The sequence below is a fragment of the Chamaea fasciata genome, unplaced genomic scaffold (assembly GCF_029207755.1).
Source record: "Chamaea fasciata isolate MVZ Bird 193981 ecotype frontalis unplaced genomic scaffold, bChaFas1.0.hap1 SCAF_5, whole genome shotgun sequence".
Classification (NCBI taxonomy): Eukaryota; Metazoa; Chordata; class Aves; order Passeriformes; family Sylviidae; genus Chamaea; species Chamaea fasciata.
Window position 1 is genome coordinate 3,473,475 of NW_027094090.1, and position 26,940 is coordinate 3,500,414.

At 45.9% G+C, this 26,940-nt stretch overlaps 2 protein-coding genes and 1 long non-coding RNA gene across 4 annotated transcripts; 2 read left to right on the top strand and 1 right to left on the bottom strand.

Moving 5' to 3' along the window:
* The first annotated feature begins 2,601 nt into the window (after positions 1-2,601).
* On the top strand, positions 2,602-26,054 carry LOC136290099 (endonuclease domain-containing 1 protein-like). 2 transcript variants are annotated; one of them, XM_066184533.1, is made up of 4 exons: positions 2,602-2,644; positions 20,476-20,592; positions 23,246-23,568; positions 24,708-26,054. In XM_066184533.1, exons 3-4 carry the CDS (start codon positions 23,281-23,283, stop codon positions 25,251-25,253), a joined length of 834 nt encoding a protein of 277 aa, XP_066040630.1. In that variant the 5' UTR covers positions 2,602-2,644; positions 20,476-20,592; positions 23,246-23,280; the 3' UTR covers positions 25,254-26,054. The 2 variants fall into 2 exon arrangements, with proteins under 2 accessions (XP_066040630.1, XP_066040629.1); XM_066184532.1 differs by lacking the exons at positions 2,602-2,644; positions 20,476-20,592 and adding an exon at positions 20,966-21,099.
* LOC136290098 (uncharacterized) lies at positions 11,396-13,989 on the bottom strand. Its single transcript, XR_010720957.1, has 2 exons — positions 13,722-13,989; positions 11,396-13,028 (listed from the first exon to the last, which is right to left on the bottom strand). It is a non-coding gene; the product is annotated as an uncharacterized lncRNA (long non-coding RNA).
* Positions 16,508-18,125, top strand: LOC136290061 (endonuclease domain-containing 1 protein-like). The gene is given in 3 exon segments (XM_066184505.1): positions 16,508-16,789; positions 17,599-17,716; positions 17,719-18,125. Coding segments are annotated over 3 exon segments (807 nt in total).
* Positions 26,055-26,940: the final 886 nt, after the last annotated feature.

The following is a 26,940-nucleotide window of genomic DNA, read 5'->3' on the forward strand; positions in this document are numbered from 1 at the left end:
CCTTTCCTTTCCTTCCCTCTTCCTTTCCTTCCCTCTTCCTTTCCTTCCCTCTTCCTTTCCCTCTTCCTTTCCTTTCCCTCTTCCTTTCTTTCCTTTCTTAGAATGAGCTGATTGAAAACTGGTTCTGTGGCACTTTATGAGATGACAAACTCCTGGACAGATGGGCATGTGGCAGGGGCTGCTTCAGCCTGGTTAAGTGGCCCCAGTCACCAGCCAAAACAAACACTTGAAGTCTAAAATGAGGCCTGGAAAGAGAAAATCAGTGCTTAAGGTTCCTACCAAATCTCAAAGTCCCACACAGTGGAAATCAATGCCATGGGATGCCATGACTGTGGATACTTCCAGCACCGCTGATGGCTTTGTGTTCCCCTGTAGCTGGAGCTCCCAGTAAAGGTTAAATCAACCTGTAATTTGCCCTAAAAGCCAGAGAGACCAGCTTGTACACTGGCTGTGTCACTGGTCACCTGTTCCTTCCAAGGCTATGGACCATGGGGCAGGCCAGCAGAGTTGGTAGGGACAACTTTTCCATCAGGTTGAGTTCAGCCAAAGGACAGAGCCCAGCATTTGGGTCATAACACATCTTCTGCACCCACAAGCTGTACTATGGGACATTTTCTCCATTTTGATGGTGCCTCTGGAGCTGGTCCCTTATGCCATTACCCAAGGTATGGAACCATTCTGTGACTTTAAAGGGCACAGGTTCATTCCTTGACATTGACTCGTTGGGTTTGCCACCCATCTGATGCAGTAACTTGTTTTTTGGCTGTTTTCCTCTTTTTTTTACCAAGATTTCTGGGCTGCCATTAGCAGCAGAATTAAATATCTGCCTTCACTTGTTCAGCTCCACTGTTTTGTTTTGTTGCTGGGACCCCAACCCGCAGCAGCAGCTCTGAATTGAAGGGAACACACTTTAATCCCAGCAGTGAAATGTGAATTGTATCAGTTTCATAGGCAGCTGTAAGACCTGGATTCAGGAATGTTGTTTTTGTATTTATCCTCTGCTCTTTGTCAGAACATCTGAGTTCTCCTCCTACCCTTGTCTCCTGTTACTCAAAGTGGATCAGGAGGACTTTTCAAGAGTAAGATGTCACCAATATATAAAAATATAAAGGTGTCAAGGGGATGGTGCCAGACTCTTCTCAGTGGTGTGACAGGACAAGGAGCAATGGCCATAAACTAAAACACAAGAAGTTCAACCTCAACATGAGGAAGAACTTCTTTACAGTGAGGGTGTCACTGGAAGAGGCTGCCCAGGGAGAGTCTCCCTCTCTAGAGACATTCCAATCCCACCTGGATGTGCTCCTGTGTAACCTGCTCTAGGCAGGCCAGTGGGTTGATCTCAAGACCTCCTTTCCATCATTAAAGGTTCTGTGATTCTGTAAGAAAATGTGAAAATTCAGCCAGGACTGTGCTGATGGATGTAGTGTGAGGTAGCTCCACTGGAACAGCAAGCCTGCTCCAACATCATTTTCACATGGGGAAAAGGGCAAGGAAAATTAGTCCAGTGGGTCATTTTCCAGTGAAGAGCTGCAGTTGACGCTCTTGCATGCACAAGTGCTGATTTGGTAGCTGCAGTTACTGTCCTTTGGATTTAAACACACACTGTCACCAGACAAAAACATATAGACTCAGGATATGGACATGGATGGTCATGGACAACCAGCCCCAGGTCCTGCCCTGGCCCCAGGACTCCCAGTCATCCCCTGGTACCTCCAGACACCACTGTGGGGTCCAGAGGATGCAGTGCTGAGCACACTGGGGCAAAACTCTAGGGCAGGCATCCAGCCAGCCCTTCTTCTCTGCCAGGTCTCATGAGAGGAAGCAAATTTCTGGCCAGAGAGCTGTTTGGAGGGGAGATGTCTCTTTGGGGCTGGCCATTGGACCCAGCTGGGGAGTTGCTGTAGGTGTTGCTTGGATTTGCCCATCACCGGCAGTGCTGCAGGAGAAACCTGCCAGCAGGGAATGATGGAAAACAACACTCGGCATGCCAAGGCGCTGCAGGGCTGATGCTTGCCTGCCAGTTCATCTCCCATCTCTAGGAATTATGGATTTTTTTCTGGTCCCATAGGGCTTTATCCACCCCACAGCACCCACATAAAATTACTGCGCTCTCCCTTTAGTGACATCCCCTCAAAGGGACAGGGTCACACTGAGATTGCTCCCAAGAGGGATTAGAGATTTGGAGCAGCCTGGCAAAGCCCCCTCCTGACCTCATCCCACACCAAGCAGGGCTCTGTCTTCTAGGAAGTAACTGGGAATAATTCCCAGTGAGCTGCTGGAGAACACTTGACTGAGGCACCATCCTGCTCCTGGCCCCTGGCTGCACCCAGGCACCTTTTTAAAAGCAGAAATTCCTGTTGTTTTGAACTCAAGTGTAAGAAATCTGACCTCCTCAACTTCTGCTTTTCACTTTTGACTGGTAAGCATCCATGCTGGTGACCCCACATGCTCCCAGTCACCGAGTTTCCCTTTCATGACCAAAGATCCTTGCAGCACAGAAAACACAGGAAAGAAAACTGCACTCCACTTCCCATCCTTGGCCAGTATTTCCTCTGGGGAGTTGAGCTGCCATTGATCATCAGCAGGAGTTCAGGTTTCAGAGTCAGAACCCTCCTGAAAGGAGGCAGCAGGGACAGCATGCTTGGTAAGTATTTTCAAAGTCCCTCTCTTCCCCCCGTGCACAAGTTGCAACGTGGTGTCCTGCCAGTTGGTCAGAGGCTCATCTCTGCCAAGCTGCTGTAATACCTGGAGGGGGGTGGCTGTGTGGCCAGCTTTGGGAATCAGTGGGGTGTGAGACATTTAGGGCATTGAATTGCAAACCCCTTCACCTCCACCTCCTCCTCCTCCTCCTCCTCCTTGTTTGTGAGGGCTTCCGCTGTGAAGTGGCACTCGGTGCCTCTGGTGGTGCTTTGAGAACAATTTCTAGGAGTGTCTGCAGAAAATAGATGGCTGCAATTCTATTGTCATCATCATCATCATCAATGTCTTCCTTCTCCTCCTCCCTGGGCAACAAGGGGACAGGAGCCCTTTACAAGAGCAAGGAGTGACAGGACAAGGGGGGAAATGACACAGGACAGAGTTAGATCAGGTATTAGGAAAAAATTCTTTACTGTGAAGGCAGTGAGGCACAGGTTGCCCAGAGAAGCTGTGGCTGCCCCTGGATCCCCGGAAATGTTCAAGGCCAGGTTGGACAGGACTTGAAACAACCTGTGATAGTGGGAGATGTCCCTGCCCATGGCAGAGGAGTTGTAACCAGGTGTTTTTTAAGGTTCCTTCCAACCCAAACCATTGTGATTCTGTGATTCCTCAAAAAGACATGCATGAGCAGTCTCTCTCTTCTGGAAAGAAAATAGCCCTTCCATGCCATTCACCCTTTCAAGGAACAAAAAAAACCCAAATAAACGAAAAAAAAAACCAACTCCAAAAAACAACGAGTTTCTTAGTTTCTTTCATCAAGCCTCCATCATAGAAGTGTGGGATCAGCAGCTAGAATCCCCATTATTGGGGCAGCTGGGAAAATCCTCCCAGCAGCAGCAGATCAGCCTTACTCACACCAGTAACACTAGTAACACACCAGTAACTCTGGGCCACCCTCTGTGAAGATCATAGAATCATAAATTGGGTTTAAAGATACCTTAAAAATCATCCCATTTCAACACTTTGCCATGGGCAGGGACACCCTCCACTATCCCAGGGAGCTCCAAGCCCTGTCTAGAATTGCCTTGAACACTTCCAGGGATGGGACAGCCACAGCTTTTCGGGGCACCCTGAGCCAGGGCCTCCCCACCTTCACAGAGAAGAGCTTCTTGCTTGTATCTAATCTAAATCCACCCTCCTCCAGCTTAAATTCTTGTATTATCACTGCTTTTTAATGCAAAAGGTCCCTCTCCAGCCTTCCCATGAACCCCTTTTAGGTCCTGGAATGGGCTCTAAGGTCTCTGCAGTAAGATTTGCAACCCCTGCCCTGCAAGTGCTTTGTAATCATCCACTTCCCCTGCCCTGAGAAACCACCTAACACAGATGTAGTGATTTCCTTTCAGTCACTCCAGCCCCTGTGCAGAGCTTTGGGGTTCCCTCCTTTCTGCTCCTCTGTGAGTCTCTGCTTTTCAAATTTCAGCATCTTCCAAACCTCCCCTCCATCATGGATGTGCTCTTCCCTGCCCCAGGGAGCTCTAATCACCACAGGGGGAGGCCACCCAGGACTGGAGGTATCCAGCGAGTGCTACTGTCCAGGGACTGCCAATTCTTGCAACCTCTCTGGGTCTGAGTGCCAAATATTAGCAGGAATGCACAAGGGTGTTACACTCAACTTCTGTACAGTGTGTCCTGCAATGTTGTCCCGTACCCAAGCGGGATCATGGATAACTCAGGGAATACAGGAGTCCATGCCATCCTGCCTGAACACCCAAGCTGTGACCTTGCCTTCATTCTAATCCATTCCTTTCACAAATGCCATTGTTCACTATTTTCAAGGGTAGAGAGGGAAATAAGTGTGGTAATAACGTGTAAGAGGGAAATAACATGTGGTAACACATTATCTGCTGAGCAATCCCATCCTGTGTGTCATGGAAAGCTTTCTTTCCCAATGCCTGAGTTACTGGGACTCTGCTTTTGATCATGGCATCCACCTTTGTTTCCACCTCCAAAACGTCCTTCCTGAAGGTCTTCCCTGTGGTTTTTGTATGACCTGTGTTGCTTCTTTGTTTCCTCAAAACATTGACAAAGTGCAACTACTTCCTGATCTTGCTCATCACTGTTTTCCCAAAACTGCTCTTCCCCATCCTTGCCTATCCTGAGCTGGTGTGGGATATCAGGGATGGTGTTTGAATCCTTGAGGATTCTCCTGCCAAATGCCATTTCCTGGTGCCACTGTGTTCTGTGCCATGGTGGACTGCAGGATTCAGCACTGTCAGCTCACCACCAGACACCCACAACCTCAGGCAACGTAACTTTCAGATTAGTTCTGGTATCTCCAATACTGGTCTTGCTCTGCCCTCCAGTGTGTGCCCAGGCTGGTCTGACCCCATGGTACCTCTGTGCCAATCCAATCCATTCCATGTCTCAGATCTTTGTTGACTCTCATGGTGGAAGTGAAGCAGGGATGCAGTGGAACAATTATATCTTGAAAGATCTCCTGCCATGATTATGAATTTCAAGGTGGTATTTTTCCACCTAGAATATCTCTCTAACTTGTTTTGATCCTGTTAAATATTAATCCTGCTCCCCCATGTCCTTGAACTCCTTTCCTGCTTGGAAGAGATCACAAATTTAACAAGGATATGGCCTCCTCCATCAGCTGAGCCACCAGTGAAGGCATTGAACAGGACCTTGGGAGACTGTCTGGAAACTCATGTTCTTCCACTCTGGTGTGGACCATTAAAGGCAGTTCTCTGGGAGCGCTTCCCACAGGCATTGTGTTACCTTTGGTCTCTCAAATACTGCCACAGGAGACATGATCCAAAGTCTTTGTAAAAAGAAGCAATATGAAATCATCTGTCTCTCCCTTACCCACAAGGTCTGCTACCAGCTCACAAGAGGAAATCAGGCTGGTCTGAGGAACTTTGGTCTTTACAAACCCTCTCTCATGTGCTGCTTTACAGGTGCTTGCAGAAAGGTAGCTTCAGCAGTTGTTCTGGAATTAAATGAAGCTCATCTTCTTAGGTTTATATGTTCCAGGGTCCATCTTTTCCTTCCAACCCCTATTTCTAAAGATAAGCATGACTTCCCCTCTTTATTCATGTGCAAGCATTTTCTTACCCTGCTCAAGTTCCTCAAGTCAGTTTCTAGCAGCTCTTTTTTAAGAATTGCAGAGGAGTCCCTGAGACGGGCGAGGTGAAGGCATCGCCTCCTCCTGGGTACTCTCCCCTTTGTAGATGTCCCCATCAATAACCACCCTGTGCACTGAGCAGCACATTCAGAGGTCCTCCTGGTCATACGATGATGGTCAGAGCACCTAAAAAGGGATTTTCCGTTGCCCCAGATCAGGTGTGAGCTGCGTTTGCCCTTTCTCATTTAGTCACAGTAAGCTCAACGTAAGGAGGCTCATCTCTTTGAAGCTGACCTTGTTTCCACTTTATGCCACCTCCTGAAGCTGAGGTCAGTGAAGAGCTTGAGATTTATCTGATCTGTAGTGATGTTTCTTTCCTTCACTTTAAAGAACTTTTACCTTGAGATCTTAGTGTTTATTTTGTGTTAGGAAGGAGTCAAGAGGACAGGCACATGTTTGTTCAGCTATAAGCTTTTGCAAATCTGGATTTCAAAACTCTTCCAAAACACCTTTAAAAAACAAAAATGATGGTTAGTCATAGAATTACTGACTAAGGGAAAGAGCAGATTTTAGGATCTAAAATAAAGGGTGAATTTGTGGGTTATTTCCCCTTTGGCCTGACTCGTGTAAAAAATCTTTTCTATTATTGAAAGCTGTCTTGAATCACCAATTGTAGTACAGGAAACGGCCTCAAATTGTGCCTGGGGAGGTTTAAACTGGATATTAGAAAAAATTTATTCACTGAAAGGGCTGTCAAGTGTTGGAACAGGCTGTCCAGGGCAGTGGTGGAGTCACCTTCCCTGGAAGGATTTGAAAGGTGTAAATGTGGCATTTGGGGATGTGGTTTAGTGGTGGCCTTGGCAGTGCTGGGTTAGCGTTTGGACCTGGTGGTCTTAGAAGGCTTTTCCAACCTAAATAATTTTATAATAATGCTCACCTCCTCCTTGATGTGCTGATGGACAGAAGGTTAAATCAATCTTTCAGCAATGTCAGTAACAAACACGTTTATGATTTACAATAGGAATAAAATAATAAGCCAGCAGTAAGTGCAGCCAATGCAGTTAGGTAATGCAGGTGAGGATGTGCTGCCCAGGCATGTGGTGGAGTCTACAATAAATAATTTTTTGTAAGTAAAAGGGATGGGCAGCTGCCAGGATTGGTGTATTCTGGATTGGACATTTCTGGAGGTTGGTGGTGGACTAAATGCTCTTTCCAGGATAATCTGCTGTGCTATCTGGGACACTCACAAGCTCCCAAGTGTTTCATGTTGGTCATCCCAAGGTAGGGAGGCTGAGACAGAGGATTTAGGAGTTTGCAATGGTCCTTTGGCAAGCACCTGTGAAAGCTGAGGTCAGAGCTCAGGAAACCCTGGCTCCCATCCTGCAGCCAGCGGGGTGTTCATAACAGCAGAGACAAGCCAAAGGAAGAACCAAGCCTGACATTACTCATAAAGAATTTCGCCTGTGTTCACAAGTTGAGCGCACCATTGTGCTTTGCCAGCGAAACTCTTGCTGCCTGGAGTGGCTCACAGCAAAGATAAAGAGCTTTCTGCTTCAAGGGGAGGATCCCATACAGCTGCCTCATGGGGCTCATGTCAATTCCCAACTGAAACCACGGTGTTGCAGTTTCAGCAACCACTGTGTTCGGGGAAGAGTTGTGCCACTTCCTACGCACAATCACTGAGCATGATCTAGCACAGGCAACCTCCTTCCTGTGCCAGGGCTGTTGACACTGTTCTGCTTCCCCTTCAGAAGAAAAAATGGCTAAAGAGCATGCCTGGTTCCAGGAAAGCCTCTTCCCCAGCCTCCTCCCCATCTCAGCACAGTGCAGAATGTGATGTGGTGTCCTGGATCTTTTCCTTCTCTGTGTGATATCTTTGCGGTGCTCTGGGTAGGATGGAGTGAAATATATGTACTAAAAATAGCTGGGGTTTTTTGAAAGTAAAACTTGATAGCCTTGTGTTTTATTGCTTGTTCCTGAGAGCCCAGCAGCTTTGGGGTTGGGAAGATGGGGTTTTCATGATAGGGTTTCTTCAAAGAACATAGGCAACAAGAAGTCTGGAGCTTTTATACCTTGTGTGTTTTGCCCTTGAACATCACCAGGAAGAAGGTAGACAAATTGTCCACACTGGCATATTATTTTTTTCTCAAAGCATATCGGTAAAATCATTTCACTTTAATACAACTAATTGCAAAATTTAAATTGAAAAAATACTAATTTCAGTGTTTGTAACACATTGAAATTTGTCTTCTACAGCAAAGTCAATCTCTGACAGACAAACCAATAAAATCTGTGAGTTTTTACTTGCCCTTAGTAAATGTTATTTCCTTATCTTTGGGATGGGTTGTTTCTACAGGTTAATTTGTTAACAAATAACAAATTTGTTAATTTGTTTAATTTGATGACTGAGGATAAAAAACAAGCAGCCTTTTAAAGATGAGCTGCCTGAATGGATGCTAAGTCAAAATAAATTGGAGAATGGAGGAGTAGTTTGAGAGTAAATAATACCTTTAAGCCTGCTCCTCTGTTTTCTGAACGTTTGAGTGATTTCCAAGACTAAAAATCAAAGTTCAATACACAATATAACACACAGAGAAAGGATCTCAGATGAGCAGAAATGGTAAAAGCACTGACACATAATGCCCAAATAGCTGTAGGGCACCTGTGATCTTCAGGAGAGAAGAGCTCTGTAATGGAATAACCTGGCTGAGCAGCTGCCCCAGGTTACAGTAAAGAGGGGTGTTTGTTCCCTGTTTTAATCCTGCAGAAAAAGGATGCTTTGAAAGGTTGATATTAAATAATTGCATGGATTTCAATGGCAAGTTTGTTCCACTAACCCAAATGTGCCTTCCAAATAATGCATCCATAGGGAATGGATGGAGGGCTGGAACACCTGGAACACAGTCTGAGAGAGTCGGGAGTGCTCAGTCTGAAGAAGAGAAGGCTCCAGGAAGAACTTCGAGCTCCTTCCAGTGACTAAAGAGATTCCAAGAGAGCTGGAAAGGGACATTGGGAAAGGGGCTGGAGGGACAAGACAAGTGGGAATTGCTTCCCACTGCCGGAAGGCAGGGTTAGATGGGATATTGGGAAGAAATTCTTCCCTGTGAGGGTGGTGAGGCCCTGGCACAGGGTGCCTAGAGAAGCTGTGGGTGTTCCATCCCTGGAAGTGTCCAAAGCCAAGTTGGATGGGGTTTGGAGAAACCTCATCATGTCAAAGGTGTCCCTGCTCATGGCAGGGAGTTGGAATGAGATGATCTTGAAGGTCTCTTTCAATCCAAACCTTTCTGTGATTCTATGATAATAATACTCAGGAACAAGTGTGAGAGTGGTATGCAAAGAAAGGGTCATGTTCTCAGGGCCGTGTTTCCTGTAGCACTGAGTCCCAGGATAGCCTGTTGGGGCTGATGATAACAGCTCTGTCTTTATAAGAAACAGTTGTTACCACCAGAAAAACATAGAAGTACCAACCATTGCATTTTGTGCTGATTTCTGTGATTTTGATCTGCAGCTGACTGAAAAACAAGAACCAGGACATAGAAACAGAGTGCTAAACCTGGCACTTTCAATCTTCTTATTGCTCCAGCTATGGCCACATTGACCTGTATTTTGGTATTATTTTGAAAACCTCTGCACATTTGTTTCACAGTGCACATGGTTGCATAAAGATTTGCCTTTTGACATTTGAGGTTGGACTTGATTCATACCGACTCCTTCTCCCCACCATTCTCAGAGGTTAAACATCTGCACCAACCTCTGTAACCAGAAAGTTATTTTTTAAGATCATAGAATCATTTAGGCTGGAAAAGATCTTTAAGATCATTGACATTCTTGCAGCAGATCTACCATCAATGCTGGAACAGATTGCTCAAGATTGGCTCTATCCCATACTTCATGGTGTGTCCAAGGGTTCCCACGGGACATTTGGATCAAATCCATCTCTTTGCATTCAGTACCTCCACCTTGATGTTGATGTGCTTCTGGTTTAGGCTTCCCTACACCCAAATTATGATGGTGGCATTTGCTCTTGCTTTGTCCAGGCACAACAGCCTGTAACAGAACTCGTGAACATGACTTTTTCTACCAAGGCAACCAAGAGCTCCAGTGAGGACAACCAGGTGTGGCCTAACTGCAGAGGTTAACCTGGCACAAACACCTCAGAAGCCCTCCAAAATTTCATTGTTATGGGATACGCCTCTTATCAGCCAGTCTGCATTTCAAATTCAGATTCCTGTAAACCAGTTTTGCTGGGCTGGTTTCCTCACTTGTGACAGCAGATATTTTTGCTTTTGTTTCTGAAGAATGAAACAGCCTCTCCTTAGACCCATAGCTGGGCAGTGGGTACAACACAGTGGGAAGTGCCTAACACTTCCCTAATTTCACCAGTTGCCTTCTCTACCCCAGAAAATATCCCTCACTGAGAACTGGGTCCTCACTTGAAAGGTGAGGAAGCTTGTGTTCTAGGGAAGTGCCTTCATTGTCCAAGAGCCGGCTGAGGTGAGGTCTGAGCTGGCTATGTGCAAGTTTCTGCTTTTCCCAGATGGGTTCCTGTCTGGTTTTGTTTGAGGGAAATCTTGGTTCATCACTGAAGCATTTGCCTATTCTTATGGCTGATTTTCTAATCCTGCTCCAAGTTACCCCTGCAAACCCATCCGCTCTTCATGTTCCCATTCCTCTCTCTCCTACTTGGTAAATGAGATGCTGCCTGTGTATAACACTTTCAGAACCACATCAGTGCAGAAGCCCACAGAACAAAGTAAATGCTGAGTTTGCTTACCACATTTCATTACTCATCACATCTTGTTGACCTAGTGCTGGAAATACCCATCTAAAATTTCCACGGATGCTTGTAATGGACAGAGGTACATTTTTACCATAATCTTGTTCTCTGGATCTTTCTGATTGAAAAAGAGCATTGAACTGGGCATCCGTAGCGTCCAGACTCAGGATTTTCTCACACATCCCATTGGCAATGGGCATGTCCATTGCTAATCTTCTGCTGATACCAAATGGTATCTGCAGCAGAAAACCAAATCACAAAGGAAGTATCACAGGTGCCTTCTGAGGTCACCTTTTTGAGATGGAAGAGGAGTGTTGCAGACTAAGGCTGGATCACAAAGGGCTCCAGAGAAGGCCTAAGGTACTTTTGACTTGCTTCATTGCATCCATGAACTAGTTTTTAGTCCAGCAGGAGGTCTGACTCAGAGCAAGCCACCTGCACAAAAAACTTTTGACTTCACTTCTCAAGAACCCAAATTTGCATCTAGTCCATGGCCAGTTTAACATGAACTCATCTTCAAACCAGGTGATCTTGTACCAGCTCTTTTGGGCTTGAGTAAGACCTAAAATACACAGCCAAACCTGCCAGGAAGTAAGAAAAACAATCTCTGTTCCTTAACCCTCTTTTGTCTTCCACAATCACATCAAACATCTTGGTCTGAGAACACTCAGACTGAATTGCATGAAGTGCATCTTTCCCTCCTGTTCCTTGCTATGCTGATTATTTGTTTGTTGTGCTCTCAAGAAAACATCCTTCCACACAGGTTACAAAACTCCCCTGAAATTCCTGCTGTATTGACACATCAAGCCCTTGAAAATGAATGAGGAGAGGCTGTTTGCTTTGAAGGTCGGTCCAGAAGGAAAGGGCTTTGGAAATGGATAGCTTTTGTATTTTTCCGTTATGCTTTGGCTAAGTAATGTGATATAGACATCATGGATTCAGAGACAGAACCATTCAGTTCATGTAATGTTGGGGGTGTAAGTCAGTTTGCCCCTCTGTGAATCCTCATGTCATCAGAGAGGAAGAAACACTTTTATAGTGTGATTCCCTTCATCTTACAGATGTGACCTGTGCTCTGGATATTCCTCTGTACTGACTCTACAGGGAGTGCTGAGAACCAGCCCTTAAACAGGGCAAATCCTGCTTAGCCAAAACCAGAGCTCCTGGACCTACAAGTCATTTAGACGGGGTGAGACAGGAGCGAGTTCCTACAGCTGTCTGTGTTAGTCTGTCCTCCAGGGCCAATTTCTTGTGAACTCATTGTTGTGAGGACATGTTCTTAATTAGGCCAGGACTGGATTCTGCCACCTCCTCCAACACAGCATTATCACATCTTTTTCTGGCTGGAGGCAGTGAGCTCTGAGTGACACCTTCAGAGGTGAAGGAAAGATCAGCCTTGCCCATTGCACACAACTGACCCTCCCCTCCGTGCCACTTCCATGGGCTCCAGGGGATGCCAAGCCCAGAAGAGATGACAAAAGGCACAGCCCCTGAGCACAGGGGCTGCTCTTCCTTGTGAGCAACAAGGCTCTTCCTCTGAAGCCTGGTCTGAAATATTTCCCCTTGCAATCAACAGCCTCATTTCCACATGGAGTCAGCCAGCAGTCAAACTGGAAATCATGTTGACGTAACTGCTAATTACCCTTGGCATAACTAATGTGCAGTAGCAAAGCTTGCATTTATTGAAGCGTGGGGATGGCTAGCAGAGGAGCAAAATTGATCCAGACACTGTTGAAAAAGATCACTCTCTTCTTAGGCAAAGAGGTGAGTGGCTGGGGTCTCATCTAGTTGCTCTCTTTTCACCGGAGGAGTCTGTACCAGGATTCTGGAAGCGTGTCCTCCTCCTCCTGGCACTCTGAGGTATGTGGTGTGTTTTCTATGAGTGGGCTGTAAAAAGGACTTGAAAGTACAACTCTCAGGACCAGAGGATTTGGTTATTTACTGTGTTGACATAATTTTCTAGGCAATATCTGAGTGTGGCAGGCCATGGTGTGGTGGGATGGGGAGAAGTTGGGAGATCTATCTACCACAGGATCAAAGAAATGCTGTTTGGCAACATCAGCCACAGGATTCTAATTCAGCTGTGTTTTCATCCAGCTAAGCCTTGAGTCACCTCTGCAATTCATCATTTGTCATTTCCCAACAACCTGTCTCAGTGCTGTAGTACATGCCTGGAGGCAATTTTTATCCTGCTGTGCAACTTGTGCCTCCTGAGCCAGTCTGTGGGTGCTTCTCTCTGTTGCAATGCCTGGCTCTGCCACAAAGAGCTCAACTTTCTTGTACTTGACCTTTTGAGTAGCTGTAGGAGACGGTAAGGCTGCCCCTCGGCTTCCCTGTGGCCAGATTCAATAGGTCTGAATCCCTGGTTTCCAAAGGTTTGTGCTCCATGCCTCAAACCACCTTGGCAGCATATCTGAAAGCAACTTCAAAGCAGCCAAATCTCAACAACATTTGGGAGTCCACATACATGGTGAAATCCTGGCCCTAGTATACAAACATATTCCAGGCAGAAAAAAATCAAAGGAGGCTTAATGAGCAGGTTGTATTAATAAGGAAAGATATTTCATCCTCTTAAAAATGTATCTGTATGAAACCACAGCATGGATTAATTTCTATACGGACCAAAATGTTCATGAAATTGCAGTTATCAGTGTTGCTATAGCTTATGAGGAAGTGTGTTGTTATCACTGTATGGTGATAGCAATATCAAAATTGTTTCACAATTCTGAATTCAGGCTCTAGAGTTGCTTTAGTATGCTGGGACTTCCATTTTACCTGAGGAAAAACTGCAGCGTGTGAGAGACCAGAAGGGAAGGGTAACCCAGGTTCTTGTTAATAGATCCCTTGGGGTAGATTAGAGTGAAACAACACTGGATGACCAATGTTTTTAAGAATATATATGTATATGGGTTTATTTGAGAACAAATTGTTTGCAATGGAAAGGAGGTATGTAGTCATTTTGGTATTTTCTTTTTTAATATTCATGTTATATATCCATATAATATATATATCCATATATATCTCTCTCTCCATATATATATATATATATATATATATGCACACACATATTTATACATCTCCATGTATATATCCATACATTCATATATATCAATCGAAATATCACTTAAGAAAATATATACAGGAAAAAAAGAAAGGATAAGAGTAGAAAGACCTTACCACCCGTGCATCCAGGGACAAGATGTTATTGTTGCTATCTTGATGTCTGTTGGTTGAAGTGATGGTCACAGCCTTGATCCCTCGGGTGTGGGGGGAAAAAACCCACAAACAAAAAGTCCAATGAGTTAAAATATGCTCAGGTTGGGCGGGAATGCCCAGGTACCTCACCGGGGGGGGGAGCTTTCAGTCCTTTGGTGGAAGGCCTCAGGAACGAGTCTGGAGACACTTTGGGGGCTCTTTGATGGTTTATGATCTTTTCTCAGCTGCCTCTCACATCAGGGCAGTTGAAGTCGTTATGGCCCATCAGAAGGGATGAGAACCCTCAGGTGTGAACGTGACCCTCCCGAGGAATGAGGGGTGGGAGTTCTACAGCTGAGCCAGTTGTGTAAAGGAGGAAAATTGTCATGATGAAAACACCATCCTGCCTCCACAGGGTCTGCCTCTTACCATCCTTCTCCCTTATTTGGCTCAAAACCTGGCTTGTAGCCCCCAGTGGTGGTTGCTCACTCACTCTGTCTTATGCAGTTCAGAGGTTTTGCCAGGTGAGGATCAGAAAGTGAAAATACTGCACTGATACTTGGTCTTCAAAGCTGAAAGAAACTGAAAGAGTGAGAGTAACCGCGGGGAACCTGACGGCTCTCAGCTGTGAGTGTTTGTAGCACTGAGTGCGTTTGTAACACTCTGAGTGTTGAAGCACTTAGGTGCTTCACTGGTGGCAAGGAGGTGACCCTGCTGTCACCTCAGTGTTACCTGCTCTGCAGGGACCCTGGCACCTGGTCTGGTGGAGTTAATGTAACCAAAGATATCCAAATCCCACACCAAATTTTTCAGCTGAACTGTACAATATTAAAAAAAAAGCTGTTGATTCTTGTGAGGAAAGAATGGATTGAATCCATTTACCTCCAGAATTCAAGGATTGCCATGAGCCAGCATTTGGAGTGTTGCAGGAAAAGCTTGAGAAAAATTGTTTAAAATGGATAATGTACATCTGCTGTCCTTTGGGGGGATTTGGTAACATGCTCAATCTTTTATATCCTTACCTTTTCCTTGCACTTTTCTCCATAAAACTGATACTTTTCATATGACTTGAACAAGGGTTCTATTTTTCACACATAAAATGTTCCTTGAGAGAGAGCTGCACAGCAGAGGTGCTTTAGGATCACTTCTGGGACACAGGGGAAGAACAGAAGCAGCAGCTGTTGCCTTTTCTGTGAACCTCTAATGTTTGGTCTGATTGGGTGAATGTTTTACCCATCCCTTGAAGATCACTCGCATTTGTACACCTGGCAAAGGTAAACTTGTGAATGGCCAACCCCTGGAAGTGTTCAAGGCCAGGTTGGATTGGACTTTGAGCAACCTGGTTTAGTGGAAAGTGTCATTGCTTGGTGTCATAACAGGGGGCTTGGAAATGGATGATTCCTAAGGTCCTTTCCAATCCAAACCATTCCATGATTCTTTCTGTGATTCTATGAGCATCCTTGGCATGTGAGACCTGCATGTGTCACCATCGTGGTTGATGTAAAGAGTGTGCTGGCCTTGAGGTGTCTACACTCCCTCTCCGTCCTCACTCACAGATCCTGCCTGGGGGATCTTTGCTGCCCTTGAAGGAGAACAGTCCAGAAGAGCACAAATCTCCTCAATCCACCTGTCCAAGCAACAATTCTCTTTCTTGCATTTTGCTTTCTCACGTGCATTTGGCTTCTGCTGCTGTGATTTACTTTGCCCTGAAGACTTGCGGCCCTCCATCTACTTAGCATCTCTTTGGCTGTTCACTTCCTTTTTCCCTGGGGACTGAAAACTCCGGAGAAGGCTTTGATGACACCTCATTTTTTTTCAGTAGAATCACAGCATCATTTAGGTTGGAAAAGTTGTCAAAGGTCATCAAGTCACACCTTTGATCAATCACTACCGTGTCAAACAGTTCATGGCACTGGGTGCCACGTCCAGTCATTAAAGTAGAAACAGTACCGCCCTCTAGTTCAAAATCCCCTTTTTCCACTACTGCACTCAGAAGAGCTGTTTCCATTTCCCTGCATTTCCTCAGCTACTTCACAGCTTGCCCTGCTTTGAGCACGAGGTTGGACTGCTGCCTTCAGCATCTGACAGGAAGAAAACTGAGGGAGAAATCAGAATAATAATCCCTGGGAGAAGCCAGATATGAACTTCAAAACAATTTCCCTAAAAAGAGTGCTGCAAATCCTGTTTTTTTTTTCTGCCATGATATGGAAAACTTACCAAAAGTACTTTATGTAGGAATCTCTGATCTTCCAACTGTAAGAAGACTGGAGGATCCAACAGAATTTTTCACAAGTTGAAGAAATGGAGGTTTGTCTCACAGAAAAGACCACACGGGAGTTGGATCACTGGGCAGCAGAGCTCACTGAACATCTCTCATCCAGAAAGTGCACAGCTCAGGGCAACATGTTGGCAGTTCCTCCACTGACTTGAAAGGCAGAGAAGATCCAGTAAATAGGCATCGGAGCACAATGTTTTATAAAAAAACAGTGAAATGCAAAACCATGAGCTTGTAAAACTCAGGAGTTGGTTAACAGGTTCATTACTTCCTATGCTTATATCTGGTTATAACAACCAACATGTTGTTACAGTATTCCTGGTCTTTTGGAAGTGGAGGAAAATGAGTCCAGTTGGGTTGTCAATGAATGAGCACTGCTCCTCTGCCAGCTCTGTCCCACCTGCACAGGCCATGACCAGCTCTCTCCAGGCTGAGTGTCCCTCTGCATTTGCCTTCCAGGGGAGCAAGAGCCCTTCACTGAAATCCTTCCATGATGCTGGGGCTGCTGCTGCTGCAGGTGTTGGCCAGCTGCCTCTGGCTGGGACACAGCGAGGTGGTGACATCCTTTACAGATTGTCCTCAGTTTTTCTACAGGAATACTACCCCAGATAATGTCCTGGAGCCACAGAACCCAGCCACGATCTGCCAGCGCTACAAGAACCAATATCACTTTGCTACCGTCTATGACAGAGATTTGCACATTCCTATGTACTCTGCTGACATCTACCAGCCTGGATCTGGCAACAGATCTAAATTGTGGTTTGTTGAGCCTCAGGTGAGTGTCTCTCTCACAGCACATCACCCTCCAGTCACTCAGAGATGAACTGCAGCATTTAACCTAACTTTTCTATTTCCTACCACCCCACTATACACATACACACAAATGGACACACCGGATGGGAATTTTCTCATTGAACTTCAAACACCTGCACCACATGGTTCCTCTGATGCATCTGAGACATCAGCAGGAGAATGAGATGAATCATATCCCAAAGGTGCCCAGTTTCCTGCCTTCACCTGACAGGAACAGCAAATCAGATTACTTGGCATTGCATGACAAAGTCAAATGATTCCCCTCCCTGTGCCCTGCTGTGCTGCGTGGCCAAGTGATGGGGAAAAGGCCTCCAAGAGAGGCTGCACTTGAGGGACCAAGAGTCCTGCTGGGATCTGATCCCCACTTTGCCCTGAGCTGTTCTGTCATCCCTGACAGAGCTTATCTGCTCCCAGTGAAGAGTCTAACAGGCTTTGTGAGTGGTGTGAGAGAAGTGAGGAGAAACTCAGAAGGGGGTGAGATGGCCCAGGGACAAAGCCTCAGGGGAAAAGGCCAAAAGGCCTCCCAGAACAGGGTGTGGACTGGATCACAAAGGTCCTAAGTCAAAATGAGAGCAGTCAAATTCTGAGCTGCTTTCTCTTTTCTCTTTCTCTCCTCATTCATGCAGCAGGAGCATGTGTATGATTCCTCTCAGATCCATACATTTTCCTACACTGAGAAGACAAAAAATGGAATTTTTACCATCAGAGATAATCTACTTCATTACATGCATCCTCAGTTCTGACACCTTTTCCTCTTCTTAGCCTCTCAAGCTGCTGAAATCAAATTACCCCAAGGATATGGATACAGAGAAGTCCATTGAAAAGCAATACAAGATCACTCCACAGCAAATTGGCCAGAGTCAGGCTATCACCCAAAACCACAAAAACCTCCAGGTCACTTGAGCCCCAGTGGCCACCAAAGTGGTAACAACAGCAAGTGGTCTACGTTCACCCTCACCAACACAGTGTCCCAGGACAAAACACTCAACAGTGGTGCCTGGAGAGACTATGAGACTGATACAATGGTCCAGCTAACCCAAGGCTGTACAACCACCTCTGTCATTGTGGGTGCTGTGCCTGGGAACACCTACATCTCCAGTGAAAGGGTTAATGTACCCAGCCACATCTGGTTGGCTGCCTGCTGCCAGACAAACACCATCCTGAAGGCTTGGGCAGGTATTGCTGCAAACAACAAGAATCAGGTCCAGAACCTCACACTGGCACAGCTGGAGGCAAGGTTCTCCCAGGTCTGTGAGAGGGGACAGGTTTCTCTCTTCCACAGTGCTTGTCCCCACTAACAAACCTCATATCCTGGGTGGAAAAGGCTTGGGAGCTTTTCCCACATGTCACAGAACAACAGAATCAAAGAACGAGTTGTGTTTTATGAGACTTTAAAGATCATTTTGTTCCATCCCCTTCCCTGTGCAGTGACACCTTTCACTATCCCAGATTGCACCAATCCCCATCCAACCTGGCCTTGAACACTTCCAGGCATGGGACAGCCACAGCTTCTCTGCTTACCCTGTGACAGGACCTCACCACCCCCTCAGTATAGAATTTCTCCCTAACATCTCATCTAACCCTGCCCTTAGTGTGAAACCATTCCCTCTTGTCCTGTCACCCCATGCCCTCATCCAAAGTTCCCCTCCAGATATCTTGGTGAACTTCTAGGTAGTGGGAGGGGATGCAACTTCTCCCCACAGATTTTTTGTGCCAAGGCTGAGCACCCTGAGCGGTCTCAGCCTGTCTCCAGAGCAGAGGTGTTCCAGACCTTGGAAAATCTTTGTGGCCTCCCTGGACTCCACTTCAATATGTTTTTGTCCTTCTCATGTTGTGGGCCCCAGAGCTGGACACAGCACTCCAGGTGAAAGGACAAGATTCTGGACAACCGGCTCTAGATGATCCTCCTTGACCAGGGGTATGGACAAGAAGGTTTTGAGCGCTCCCTCCCACACTCAACAATTCAGTCACTCTGTGATCCTGGCACATGTTTTTATTGGCTTGCTTTTGAAACTGCACCTTGAGAGCAGCACCTGTTGTATCAGACAGGCAGGATGAGACACTGGATATAAAGGAAGCTTTGAGCAGCCAAAGATAAATTTCTGTGATGCACTGCTTGGATACCTTCATTCTCTGCCCTGCTTCTGAAGCTTTTCTTTAAAATTACAGGGAACTGATTTGGGGAAATGTGTTTAATAGATTCAATATATTCAATGTATTCAATGTCATAATTGAAAGATCAGCATAGAACAGATCATTTAGTTTCTGAGTAGTTCACAATAAAAATTATTTGCTGCAGTGCTGGTTTGTAGGGTCACCTCATGTATAAATGACAAGTTGCTTTTTACTGAAATTTTTACTACCAATAATGTCACAGTTCCCAGAACATCAGTGCTATTTTGGTCTGAGGGACATCTGCAGACACCTCTGCTGTACCTCAGGGGGCTCCCTCTGACTCGCTCACCCACCTCTTCACACCTGCTGGGGCTTGAGACCACACTCATCCTCACCACTGCTCATCCCATGCCCCACTGCGCCCACTTTCCAGGCTTTGGGTGATTCACCAACCCCATGAATCCCACCTCCATCAGCTCCTTGGGCTGTCCTGGGGACCTCTACCCCTGGCAGTACCCAGAAATGCCCTGCCCTCCACACCAGACTTGTGAAATACTTGGGAAGCCAAAAAGAGAAAGGAATCAGTTTCTCAGTTTCATAGAATCAGTGAATGACAGAATCCAAGGTTGGAATAGACCTCCAAGGTCACCCTGTCACACCGTCCTCCCAGCACTACCACTGTAAACCTTAAACCACTAATCCATATTACCCAGTGCCAAATCCAGATGCCTCTGAAACACCTCCAGGGATGGTGACTCCAGCACCTCTCTGGGCAACCTTTTCCATTGCCTGACCAGGTGACAGTTGAAAGCTTTTTTCTAATATCTAATCTGAATTTCCCCTGTCTCATCTTAAAGCCTTTTCCTCTAGTCCTCTCACTACTGGCATGGTAGAAGAAACCAACCTCAACCTCATTACAACCTCCTTTCAGGTAATTGCAGAGTGGCCTGAGCCTGCTCTTCTTGAGACTAAAACCTAATCCTAACATCTAATCTAGCCCTGCCTTCTGTCAGTTTGAAGCTGCTCCCTTTTGTCCTGTCACTCCAAACCCTTCTCAAAAGTTCCTCCCCATGTGAACCACTCTCAGGTACTGAAAGGGGCTCTAAGGTCTCCCAGAGCCTTCTCAGCAGCAGGCTTTGCATGAATAAGGGTTCTTAAAAACCTTTGCAATCAGGCAAAGGAAAATATGCAGCCTGACCATACTAATTGTGTTCTGAGAGGCTGCAGAACAGCAGACTGTGAACATCTGGGTGTACTCAGAGACAGGCCAGTCAGTCTAATGCCACAAGAGATGTTCTGCCAGGAACAGAAACACGTGTAGGTCCCCATTCATGGGGAATGAGGAAATGAACAGATAAGTCACCAGACCCAGTTATTTTCTCCTGGCACGTGATGCTGCAAGAACCTGGGAGAAATCCTGAGGAAATTGCAAATAGCAACTGTCACCCCACTTCAGGGTGGGAGTGAACAAATCTCCTTGAATAATGACAGAAAACCTTCCTTTTCAGTGAAATTCACTATTTATCACAACAGGCAGATTTATGACCAGGTGTCTATTGCACTGGGCCTCCTGAAGGATCGGCCAAGTGTTTCTCCAGGGAGAAGAAGAAAGGAATTCTTCGGCTGCCAGTTCTGAGACTCCGCTTCAAGGTAAGCTCTTGCTCCTTTCTCACCATTTACTCCAATATTTCAAGTCTTTCCTGAGCTTTGGAATAAATATAAATAGAGAAAGCCTAGGCTGGAGTTGCTGAGTTCCAGCATCCTGCTCTCCAAGGTGCAAGGAGAGTTTATGCATGGACTGAATTTTGCAGCTCTTAAACACTTACTGTTAAGGAGGGCAAGAACAGAAGGAATGATTTGGGAAAGAATTTCAGGCCAAGTCACCTGGAAAATTAACATCAAACTGTTGAATAAGAAGGAGGGGTGAGTTTATTGAGCACCAAAACTCCACCCCATGACCTTGCAAGAGGCCTCTGGAAAAACACAGGTGGCTGAACTCCTGGGCAAACTGACTCTAAACTCTGCTTGGGAAATCTGACAACTCTGCCTACTTGGAAATCATATAAAAACAGCCAGTATGAGACTGCAGCAGAGGCATTTGAGAGTTCTCTGCCACTTTGCGGCTGCAAGCAGAATCTTGTGCCACTCTTTCCTACGGTAGGTTGGTTCCTATATATGTGATATTAAGTTAGATATTAAGTTAGTTAAATATATTTTAAGCTGGGGGGAGGGGGAGTGTCATGCAAAAGGACTTTTCAGGAACTTCTCTCCTTGATTTGGGGCAGCTATGGCCATGCTCTGCAGAGTACTGTAAAAAGTCACCACTTGTTGTTCCTGTTCTTAGTTTCCAGCTTAGTGGTCACAGTGGTCCTGATCCAGAGTTGCCAAAGAGAAAAAGGACCAGATGTCTGTGTCACAGCTTAATATATGTAGCTTAATATCCCAATGTCAGCTGAGAGGCAGGACCCCAAGTGGATCATCTGGGGTTCGATATTGGGTCTGACTGGAAGAGCTGCGTGTCTCTGTGAACCTGGATGGGGCCAGAGATATGTAGGAAGGGCAGCATTGCTGTTCTTGCCCTGCCCAATGCCCCACGAGATTAAAGCCCAGCTCAGCATTGCAGGGGGCTGAGCAGAGTCCCTGCCCAGCTGCAGGTGTCTGCTGTGGGAAGGTGCTCAGAGCAGGAGGGGGTGAGAATGGCCTGAGACTGAGTCAGGGGAAATTTAAGCTGGATATCAGGAAGAGGTTTTTCATCCAGAGGGTGGTTGAGCCATGAGACAGGCTTCCCAGGGAAGTGGTCACATCACCACACCTGTCTGCGTACGAGAGGTGTTTGTACAATACTGTCAGGCACCTGGTCAGATTTCTGGGGCTGTTCTGGGCAGGATCAGAAGCTAGACTCAATGATCCTGATGGGTCCATTCCAACTCAGCATCTTCTGTGATTCTATGAGATCTTGTTTGGGAGTAGGGGCTTCCAGGCCCTGTTTTGTTGCAGGATTTTTTCTCCATTGCCAGTGCAAAATCTGAGCTCTTGACCAACTGAAGTAGGTTGGAAAAGGTGACCTTACCCTAGTGCCATACCTCAGTTCCACAATAATTTTGCCATGAGAGCCTTTTAGGCATTGGGTGGGTTTAGAACACCCCTCAGACAGACTATGCCCCCACCATTGCCTCCTCTGAACACCTAAAACCTATTTTAGATTTCACCCTCTCATGTGAAAAAGGAAGATTTGCTCAAACCTTTACTGTGTTGTTCAGTCTGTCAGTGCCACATGAAAGCCAAAACCCTTCTGCCTTATCAGTCTGTTGGTGTCCTGTTGTGGGGACCCTTCACTGACTAGTTCTCTGGGTTGGAGGGTTTGAGTGATGTGTTCAGGGTCACACACCAACCAGAGAAACCCCTCCTGGGTCTCCACACCTTTACCCACCGCCAGAAGTTGCCAGCACCCCTGAAGGACTCACCTTAATTGCTTACAGAATAACACTAATAATGAAACTGTGTCAGATTATGGTTTGAAGCTTGCCAGCAAAAGTATCTGACTGCAAAAAGATATTGAAAGCAAGACACTAATTCAGAACAATATACTAATAACCTTTAATCCCCAACAAAAGCTGGCCTGAGGTAATCATTCAGCATGCAGAAAGTAGGATTCTTACCCAATAGGCATCCCTAAGGGAGAGAGGGCAGGTTCAGCCTATCAACTGATCCCAGAAGTTACCATGGAGTCTTCCATCACTTCTCTCCATTTTTAATTCACTTTTATACCATTTCTTTACATTTAGGTGGTGTTTGCATGTAGTCATACATCTTTCTCAGTGAGGGGTTCTCATGCCTTGGGGGTGGATATCTCAATGAAGTACCTGCAGTAACGTTGGGATGGGGATGTGCGTCAGCCCCAGGAGAGGAATTTTGCCATGGTTGCTGATTCAGCAGCAGGATGTCTTCCTTTATCTCCCATGGTTTTCAGTTGCCATGCAGATTATCAGCTAGAAAATACCACTGAGGTGTCTCCTCTACAAGGGTTTTGACAGAGCCTGGTGTTTCCACTCCACTCCACCTGCTGTTTAGGCCCACCTTAGATGTATTCCTCCTTGTGTGTGGGAGACCAGGTATGCTGACTGTGTTTCATACAGGGAGGAGCAACTATATTTTCCTCTGTGACTTCTCTACCATTATCCTTGCATCCCCAGTCATCTCTCTGCACAACCCTATAGAGTGAATGACTTTTCCATATCCAGTAGGACAGAAGTTACCCTCTCCTTGGTCTCTCATAGTCTCCTCCTCTGCATTTGCCTTCCAGGGGAGCAAGAACCCTTCACTTGAAATCCTCCTGCAATGCTGTGGCTGCTGTTGCTGCTGCAGGTGTTGGCCAGCTTCCTCTGGCTGGGACACAGTGAGGTGGTGAAGTCCTTTGAAGCTTCATGTCCTCAGTTTTTTTTCCGGGAGATCCCCCCAAATGAAGCCCTGGAGCCGCAGAAACCAGCCTGGATCTGCCAGCGCTACAAGAACCAGTATTACTTTGCCACCCTGTACGACAGGAAGATGCGTATTCCTGTGTACTCTGCTTACATCTACCAGCCTGGGCCTGGCAAAAGACCTAAAACGTGGCTGGTTGAGCCCCAGGTGAGTGTCTCTCTCACAGCACATGATCCTCCAGTCATTAAAAGCAGCATTAAAATTACCATTTCTATTTTGTCCCACCCCTCTACATGAATGCAAATGGACACACTGGATGGGATTCTCCTCATTTTACTTCAAACACCTTCATCACATGATTCCTCTGATACATCTGAGACATCAGCAGGAGAATGAGATGAATCATAACCCAAAGGTGCCCAGTTTCCTGCCCTGACCTGACAAGAACAGCAAATCAGATTACTTTGCATTACATTACAAAGTCAAATGATTCCCCTCTCTGTGCCCTGCTGTGGTAGGAGAACAAGTGACGGGCAAAAGATATCCAACAGAAGTAAATTTGAGGAATCAATGGTCCAGCTGGGATCTGATCCCCACTTTGCCCTGAGCTGTTTTGTCATCCCTGACAGAGCTTATCTGCTCCCAGTGAAGAGTCCAACAGACTTTGTGAATGGTGTGAGGGAAGTGAGGAAAAACTCCAAAGGGGGTGAGATGGCCCAGGGGCAAAGCCTAGGCAGACACAAGCCCTGGCTGATGAGAGGGTCAGGTTAGCAGTGGAGGGATTTCTGGAGTGAACATTTCAGGCAGTGAAAAGTGAGGAGCATCAGTGTCAGTCGAGTCAGATGGGTGTGATCACCATCCATGGGTAGTGACCCTTGAGCACCTTTGGCTCAGGTTTGGTCCAGAAGGATCCAGCAGACAGACAGAAATCCACAAACTACAGAGCTCTTCCAGACATCTTTCAGACAAACTTCAAAACTTTAAGAAAACAGGCCAAGGAAAAAACGGACACAAAAAGATGAAGTTCATGTCATTTCTAAGGACAGAGTGGCAGGATTGATTTAGGTGAAAATGAACCACAGAAGAAACCCATATACAGTGTTCCAAAGGAAAGATAGATATATTGCACTGAATGTGAAATGAATTTCTGAAATAATAAAAAAAAAGAGAAATATTTGTACTTGTTCCTCATAGGAACTCAAGCAACTAATCTGGTATTGTACCACATCAGGACCAGACAAAAAATGGGATCATGACACTCAGAGACTTCTGCTCTAGGGAAATCTGTTCCATTATCCCCATCCTCAATATTAACACCTTTTCCTCTTTTTTCTTTTCCTGTCAAGCTGATTGGCCCAGCTTATCCCAAAACTATGGAAAAAGAGTGGACACTCTTAAATCACTACAATGTCAGCTTAGAGAAACTCAGCCAGAGCCAGGCTATCCTTCATGACTACAAGAACCTGACAGGTTTGAACCGCGGCCATTTGAATCCTAATGGCCACCATGATGACTACAGCAGCAGGATTGCCACCTTCACCCTCACCAACATAGTGCCCCAGGATGAGAAACTCAATGGCGGCGCCTGGAACAACTACGAGCAGCAAACCATGATCAGGAGGACCCAGGGATGCCAAACCACCTATGTCATCGTGGGTGCTGTGCCTGGGAACAACTACATTGCCAAGGGCAGGGTTAATAAACCCAGCCACCTCTGGTCAGCTGCCTGCTGCGTGGTGGACAACAACTACATAAAGGCTTGGGCAGTCATTGCTGAGAATGACAAGAACCAGGTTCAGCTCCTCACACTGGGGGAGCTGGAGGACACCTTAACTGAGCTCTATGGGAGGGGACAGGTTTCCCTGTTTGACAGTGACTGTCCCCGGGAATAAGCCTCATACCCTGGGTGGAACAGGCTCAGGAGCTTTTGCTACATGTCACAGAATCACAGAATGGTTTGGGCTGGAAGGAATTTCAAAGACCATTCATGTAGTCTCAGCTCTCATGCTGTGAGTAGGGACACCTTCCATGATCCTCAGTGGCTCCTGTCCAACCTGGCTTTGAACATTTACAGGGATGGAGCAGCCACAACTTCTCTGGACAACCTGTGCCAGGGCCTTACCACCTTCATAGTAAAGAATTTCTTCTTAACAACTAATCTGACCCCATCTACTTTCAGTTTAAAGCCATTCCCTTTAGTCCTGTCACTCCATACTCTTGTCCAAAGTCCCTCTCTCTTTAAAAACCCTTTAGGCTCTGGAAGGAGTCCAGATTCTCCTAAGAGCCTTCTTTTCTCTAAGCTTTTACCCTCAGCTCTCTCACCTTCTCTCCCAGCAGATGTGCTCCAGCTCTTGGAGCATCTTTGTGGCCTCCTCTGGACTCCACTCCAACAGCTTTGTGTCCTTGTTTTCTTGTGGATCTCAGAGCTGGAGGCAGCACTGCAGGTGGGGTCTCACCAGAACAGAGTAGAGGGGAACAAGACAATGCAAGACTCCCAAAGGCTTCTGATTCATTTCCAGGAAGGTCTGAGAGAACAGACTTCACATAATATCTAATTTCCATTAGGAAGTGAGAAGCCTGTCTTCAGGTCAGGGAAATTTATCCATAAAAGTGTACTGACTGCCATGAACATACAGAGTAGTTTAGGGACTAACATAACAATTTCCATGCCAAGTGTGTAATTTACTAATAAAACGTTGTGAAATTATACGTATCTTTCTGATTTTTGTTGTTTCTTTTGACCCTGAACATTTAGGATATCTTGAGGGGTCCCTTTGCCTTGAGGGTGGTTTTGTGGGCAGAATGGGAGCTTCAGGCAAAGGTTAATAAAGGAACCTTCCTGTTGAGTCATGAGCTGCAGAAAGGACCCCCTTACTTGGTAAGCTCCTTCTTAGGGAGCAGTCTGGGTTCAGCTGAATCCAATCTTAGCCCCAGATTTTGTCAATTGTTTATGTCTAAAGTATTATAGAGATGTAATTGAAACTTTATACAACTTGTCCCACAGGTTTGAGGATTGCAAATCATACATATTTACATAATTATATATGATTTATAATGATAATGATAAGGCAAAATATGTTAATCAGATTTAGTTCACAGTATAGAAGCTATAACTACTAGTATAGTATTGTGCACTATGAAGCAGTATTGAAGCAAATATATTAAAGCAGTTATATTAAAGCCAGCAAAAACAATTAAGTCGAGATTGGTGTTACTCTCCCATGCCAATGGTCAAATGACCATTTGACCATGGTCAAATCTCTTTGGCTCAGCCCGGAGAAGTGACCTTGAGAGGCATCTCCACTCCAAAGAGGAATCTCCACACATGCACACTCTCCAGGAAGGGGTGTGTCTGTGTATGCAAGAGCTAGAGAAAGCTAAAGTCAGTTTCTACTTCTCATCAGCAGTGATGTTCAGACACTTTCCAGGAAGCAGGGCATCAGCACACATAATGATTCCTCCAGAAGGCCAACACTGAAAACTCACAAATTCCCCCTCTTCCTCCTCTCTCCCTTAGCTTATATATCTGAGCCGAAGCCATAAGGTATGGAATATCCCTTTGGTTAATTTGGGTCAGCT

Excerpts from the sequence above, each read along its gene's own strand:
- LOC136290099 (XM_066184533.1), top strand. The coding sequence starts at position 23,281 with ATGCTGTGGCTGCTGTTGCTGCTGCAGGTGTTGGCCAGCTTCCTCTGG. Across the intron at positions 23,569-24,707 it reads CGTGGCTGGTTGAGCCCCAG|CTGATTGGCCCAGCTTATCC; the intron begins GTGAGTGTCTCT and ends TTTCCTGTCAAG.